We start from the raw sequence: 6,674 nt of genomic DNA, 5'->3' as shown, positions 1-6,674 counted from the left end.
TTTTTCACTCGACAAAGAGAATAAATCTATCAGAATATATATAAAAAGTAAAGGATACTATACAAGATATCAAGGATATACACAAAAAAAAAATGGCACAAAAACAGGAGAAAAGTGAGAGTATTATAAGAATAGGAAACAAACCCCCCTTAGGCAAATTTTAAACATTTGAAAAGAAAATTAGATCCGATTCTTCTAGACGATAACCATGCTTTTATCTTAAACAATGGGTCTTTAAAATATCTTAAAATTATTCTTCTGAGAAGACTCGTTTGTCAAGTTTAAAGATAGAAGACAATTTTTTAAGTGGCTGACTATAACAGTCGACTCTATTGTCATATCATCAAATGTATAACGCTATATAATACTGTTTTCGGATCATTTTCGAGTGGGTTATTGTACATTATTGTATTTTAAAAGCACTCGATCATAATAAGTGCTTTATTTACAATAACTAGATCACAAATTATAAGTGATTTCGTATGTTTGACGAATAGTAATATAGCTTATTTTTTTTTAATTTTTTAGTTAAGTAAAGGAGTTTGTTTACTTAAAATATGCGAATATATTCTAGAAAATCGAGTGTGAAATTAAATATTTTATTTGAAGAATAAATTATGTATTTCTTTCAATACTTGGCGTATTTAAACGACTTTTTTTAATTGTTAAAAATTAATTGTTTACTTGACAAATAATTTGTTTATTTCTTTCAATAGTTGGAGCATTTTTTTAATTATTTTTTCAGCGTTAAAAAATAATCTTTTACTTAAGAATTAAACTGTACATTTTCTTTCAATACTTGGCGCATTTATTATTGTTGTTTTCATTGTTAAAAATTAATCGTTTACTTGAAAATAAAATAGTCCATTTCTTTCAATACTTGGCGCATTTATTATTGTTGTTTTCATTGTTAAAAATTAATCGTTTACTTGAGAATTTCTCTCAATAATTGACACATTTTTTTATTGTTAAAAAATATTTCATTTTTCAAGTAAAGGATTATTTTTTAAACAATAAAAATAAATAAAAAGAAATTTACAATTTATTTATTAAATAAATACTTGGCGCATTTTACAATATTTTTATTTTTCAAAAAAAAAATAATAATAATAAAATATTTCAGAAAATATCCTTCAAAGAACTTTATATTAATTAATTTTAATTCTAAAAACAAAAAAAAACATATATTTAATTGGGCAAATTTTATCAGACGAGTTCATTATGTCTAGATCTTTTTTGGAATCGTTAAATGAGACTGCTTAGTGTCAATTTTTTATTTTTTATTTTCTTTACTTTAATATTTAATCTAAAATACGAATAAATTCTTGAAAATAAAAGTTATTAAAATTATAATATTAAAATGAAATATTTTTTTAAATAAAATTTTTATAATAAAAATCTTTATAAATGTAAGAAAAATCGAAATTTTAATATATTATTTTCATTTTCAATATAATTTTCGGAGAATTTTGTTTGAGAGTTTTAACTTACAAATTCTGAGTAGAATTTCATTATTATTATTATTTTTTTTTCTAAAGTAAAAAAATATATAGAATTTCTTTTTTTAATATAATGTAATTTTATGAAAAGTATTACAGATTTTACACTTAAATTTCTTGTTAGTTTGTAGAATTTTTTTAAGGGGGAAAAAATGAAGTAATCTAAAATTCAATTTGTTAGATATAAATTCTTTTTATATAAATTTAAAATTGAATATTTTTTAGAAAATAAATTTATTTTAATTTAAACAATTTCATAATAAAAATTTCAGATATTTAAATTATTTTCTTATTAGCTTGTTTTTTTTCCTCTTATTTTTACACAGGTTTTATAATACAGCTTCTCAACCTTTTATATTTAATCATCATCTTTTTATTGTTAATAGCGCTCGCGATCTACTTATTGAGAGACTTATCTATATAACTCTCTATCGATTATTTTAAAATACTTTAATTTTAATTAAGAATTTGTTTATAAAGTAAATTAATTAATGCTTAATTTTATTTAATTAAAATAAGTTTATCAGAATTATTTCTAGAGTTATAAGCATTTTATTTCCAGCGACTTTCGTGTTATCATTTTAAACTGTTCGTTTGTCTGTTCGCATATTCGATAATAATTTTAAGTTTATATTATTATTAAAATTAAATATTTTAATTATAATATAACTAAGTATTTAATTATTCTTAGCAATGAGTAATAAATAAAAATGCAAAGAATATTAATAATTTTCCGACTTTATTCTCTATTTTTTTTTTCTCATCATATACAAGAGAACGTCTATAAATAATTTAACACGTTCACAGAACATTAACAAAACACCATTTTTTTCAAGAAAATCTTGATTTTTTTCACTCGACAAAGAGAATAAATCTATCAGAATATATATAAAAAGTAAAGGATACTATACAAGATATCAAGGATATACACAAAAAAATAATAAGCTTTTTACAAACAGCAGTTGATAAATTTATATGAAAATTCTGTTTAAAATACAGAAAATTAACATCATCTTAGTTTAGATAAATGATGATAACATTAATAATATATTTACAATATATTTTTTTTTCCTATCATCTCTTTAGTCGTAATGGTTTTAGATAGTGAAATTTATTGTTAAATAAATCTTATTATTTATACATAATTTTGTTTTTTGATTTTTTTCCTCTCTAATCTTTTTGGATCAAGTTTTTTTCTATTTATGATTCAATGTTATCAAACATATGAATGGCATATGCTGTATGGTGTGAGAATTAACTCTGCCAAGAAAAATATGATTCTTTCTTGCGACAGTTGCTTGCACTTCCACACCAATGTACTTCAAACAATGCCGGACAAGGTTTTCCACCCCTTGATGCGTGTTTTAATACCTTTCTTTCTCTTTTTTTCTCACCAAATCCGCAAGTTTTACTACAATCACTCCATTCTGACCATTCACTTACCCTACAATTTCTTGGCCTTCCTGTAAAAAATAAAAAAAAATTAAGAAAATAAGATTTTTAGATTCAAATCTTATTTCTTTTATTCTTACTTCGACGTCCTTTTTTATTATTTTTGACTTTAAGTGAGTTAATTATAGTATTCTCCTTTGATGTTTTGGCTACTTTGACTCCATCATTTACGTAAATGTCGTAAGCTGGGGGTGGTTTATCAGCTACGACTGTTTCTATATTTTTATTAGGATCGTGTTGAAAGACTTCTCTTAAACTATATTCTTTATTTTTGACAAACTGCACGTAAGCAATTCTTGGAAGTTTACGTAGTGATGGATAGAAGAATGAATTGGCTTGATGATTAGGAAACTGTGAAGTGATCTGTGATATTTTCATTGCTGGATTTGTCGACCATTTAGGAGCTGTGAAAGTGAAACCATTTTCTGTTCCAGCATCAATGGGATCAAGATCTAATGTTACTGCATCTAACCATTTATTATCTGTACAGAGATTAAAACTATCGACACCGACAAACCAATCAGGACTTGGTACAATTCTACTAATTATCGATACCTGTAAAAGAAAATTGGGATTATTCTATGTTCTCTACACTCATCATGTCTCATATACTTACTTTAGTGTGATTTCCGTCAAGAAAAATCGTTGCTTCCGTCTTTCCTACCCCCACTTTTATAGGTTTTGCATAGAAATTATCAAAAACTCCACTTTTATTTTCAGCTTCTATGTATTCAGATCTACCTGTTTCTGCAAAAAGTTTAATTCCTGTTGTTGCATATTCTCCCATACTCCACAATTTACGTGAACCATTATGTGTTTCTCCTATTAAATAAAACATTTAATTAGTTTTTTCTAAACAAATATCTTGTAAAAAAAAGTAAATATTTAATGTAAAACTCTTCAAAATTACAAAATTCAAATTTACTTTAGAGGAGGAGTAAGATATAAGACATTTATCTTAATACAAGGAAAGTTATATGAAAATACAAAATTCTAATATTAAATTGTATTATTTATTTTAAAAAATGATCAACGATTTAATTTTTTTAAAGCAACAGATTACTTTTTAAACAATAAAAAAAATTAGAAACACGTCAAGCATTACAATTTAATTTTAAAATTAACTATTACCTCATATTTTACTGTTATTTTCTGTTTATAAATAAGAGAAATAAACAAATTAGTAAAAGAAACTATTGCAGACACATTTAGAAATTTATTACTAGAGATATGACATAACCAAACGAGTTAAAATTGCCTTAGGAATATCAAGTTCAATTCTAAAAAGAAAAAAAAAAGATCCTTTAAAGAATATAACACATAGTGACAATATTTCAAGCAACTAATTGATTACAACATTTACGTAGGTGTAACAGCATTACTTACTATTCAATAGATGTTAACTGGGATTAAAGTATTACAAATTTGGATAATTTATTAACAAAAATTTGTACATACTCTATGAGAAATTTGTAAGTGATACAGTTATTTTTTCTCTCAATTTTTTTCCTCTATTTTTTACGTGAAATCATATTATATATTATTATAATTTTTATAGAAAAATAATGAATAATTTTAAGAGAATTAAAAATAAATTCTTTTTTTTTATTAAAATAATTATTATAGATCGGGTCATGACCTAGTTTCTTCTTCAGAGTTCTAGACGTTTAGTAGACTGCATGGCGCTTTATAGAATTGCATGTAACTAGAGATTAATTTTTTACAAAGAGATCCGTCATGTGTAGTGGGTGTTTTCTTCTTTAATTTGTTCACTCGAACTGGAATTGAGCCAAGTATATACACTTTCTTTTAAGAGGGCTTCCTGTGCATCAAATTGGAAGGCGTCCAAAAACCTTGAAAATTTCAACGTACAGACTCACACGACGTACTTTTCTACCTGTCAAAACATAAAATGATTCTATTCTACGCTTCTACTAAAGCTTTTTGCATGCTTTTTCTCCACAAAATATTACCTTTAAAGGTGCTTATGTAACTATTTTTATGATAAAAGTGTACAAAATTACATCATTATCTTTAAGAGAACATTTAGAATATTAAATTAGTAAGTGACTAATCAATAAAGTAGGACAAAGGACAGGGATATGACATGCACCTGGAGTACCTCACGTGTTTAGAAATTTGAATTATACGTCTGTCATCGTATTTTAAAGTACGTTGAGTCTCGTGTGAAGGTCGAACAGATGAGTCAATTGATGAATACTGTGTAAGTTGATTTTGAAAATGAAGTGAGGTTAAAGTTCACACAACATTGTCGAAACTTTGTTCATCGACAAAAATCGCAAAATAATAAAAGGTTTTTATAAATGAATTAATTTATATTCTTGGCACTTATATTAAATATAATTTGCATTAAAAAGAAAACACACCCATGTTTTGGAAAGGTATCTCAAGGCAGGAAGTTAACAAGTTTTTCTTCTTAAAGTCATCAACAATAATGGTTAACTCCTATATCCTGACCTTCTTCCTCTACTCCTTACACTGAAAAATACCAACCTAGTTCCTTTCTCGAGATGCTTATCATCAAAAATAACGAGATACATTTAATTAATTCCTGTAAGCAACGTTACAATACAAACAATTCTCTAAAACTTTCATTTTTCTCGAAAGAAAATGCTTAATTTCTTCTTTAAAAAATTCTTTATAAACTAGTCACGTGTTATTTCTTAATATTAAAAATACAGCAAAAAACCTTAACCCCTGTAAAAGTATCTTCTCTGCAATATACCAAAAAATTAAAAATTCAAATTAATTTTTATTTTTACTTTAATTTTTTTTAATTAAAGTGTAATTATGAAAGATGCAATAAATTAATTCGTAAGTACCTTGTTAGAGCTTTCATTTAGCTAAACATTTTAATTATTGCGAAAGACAAGAAGTCGTCTCGACTTATTTAACCAATTATATCGTGTGTGACGAAAGACAGTTTCGTCCTTCGGTATAAGTCCTTTTCTTTCTACGTTATCAAAATGACTTGCAAACTATATACTAGTATATGCATTAACATTTAAAAGCTTCATAATTAATAACAGATTCGTGTGAATATTGTTAAAGACTTTACAAGATCATTCTTTTTTTCTTTTTAACTACTTAAATTTGATTTTACGCTTAAATTCTATATAAAAATTAATAAATTATTTAATTTGATATATAATTTTAAATTATTTAATAAATTTAAATGTTATAGTAATAAAATAAATTTATAAAATTGACTTTTTTAAATTAACTTACCCACAACTTTCGACCATTGAGCATTGGGTCTCCATTCAGGATACTGTTTAGGGAATTTCTCTCTTGACCATTCTGTATGAAAAATCATTTTATAAACTGCCAACTGGTCCTGTGGACACGATGCATCAATTGAATAAATGTATAGAAGAAGCAACGATACGGTTGCAAGAGGATTCATGTCTGAAACGTTATCAAGAATAACATTTACTAAACTCGAGATGGTTGCAAACCGCTTTTATATTCGTCTACTAAACGTCATAATCCACAAGGTAACACCCTTCGGCTGTCCCAAGAGGGCGCACGTGTCCCGGAGCTGGGTGATGAATTTCTTGACGTCATCGCACGTGACTACAAGTAGAGTAACGTCAGAGAAGGGTACTTCTCATTCGGGAACCTTTTACAAAGATATCGAATTACTACGATAGGATATAGAAGCATTGAGGATTATAGAAAAAGATTTGAAGGAAAAAAAAA

The 6,674-nt window shown here is 25.7% G+C and overlaps 1 protein-coding gene across 1 annotated transcript; it reads right to left on the bottom strand.

Annotated features, from left to right (window-relative positions):
* Positions 1 to 2,560: 2,560 nt before the first annotated feature.
* LOC111641032 (spondin-2-like) lies at positions 2,561 to 6,471 on the bottom strand. The gene is made up of 4 exons (XM_023387135.1): positions 6,201 to 6,471; positions 3,568 to 3,773; positions 3,032 to 3,506; positions 2,561 to 2,962 (listed from the first exon to the last, which is right to left on the bottom strand). The coding sequence occupies exons 1-4, from the start codon at positions 6,376 to 6,378 to the stop codon at positions 2,754 to 2,756; spliced, it is 1,068 nt and encodes a 355-aa protein (XP_023242903.1). The 5' UTR covers positions 6,379 to 6,471; the 3' UTR covers positions 2,561 to 2,753.
* Between the last annotated feature and the right edge of the window lie 203 nt (positions 6,472 to 6,674).

This window comes from Centruroides sculpturatus, unplaced genomic scaffold, assembly GCF_000671375.1.
Source record: "Centruroides sculpturatus isolate CEXI.00-Female unplaced genomic scaffold, Cexi_2.0 scaffold1245, whole genome shotgun sequence".
Classification (NCBI taxonomy): domain Eukaryota; kingdom Metazoa; phylum Arthropoda; class Arachnida; order Scorpiones; family Buthidae; genus Centruroides; species Centruroides sculpturatus.
The sequence above is the reverse complement of the archived record's forward strand: the minus strand, read 5'-3'. Positions and strand labels throughout refer to the sequence as shown.

Bases quoted from the DNA above. Each gene is read 5' to 3' on its own strand.
- LOC111641032 (XM_023387135.1), bottom strand. From the start codon at position 6,378: ATGAATCCTCTTGCAACCGTATCGTTGCTTCTTCTATACATTTATTCA. The intron at 3,507-3,567 runs GTAAGTATATGA...TTTCTTTTACAG, and splicing joins TTGACGGAAATCACACTAAA to GTATCGATAATTAGTAGAAT. The intron at 2,963-3,031 runs GTAAGAATAAAA...TATTTTTTACAG, and splicing joins TAATAAAAAAGGACGTCGAA to GAAGGCCAAGAAATTGTAGG.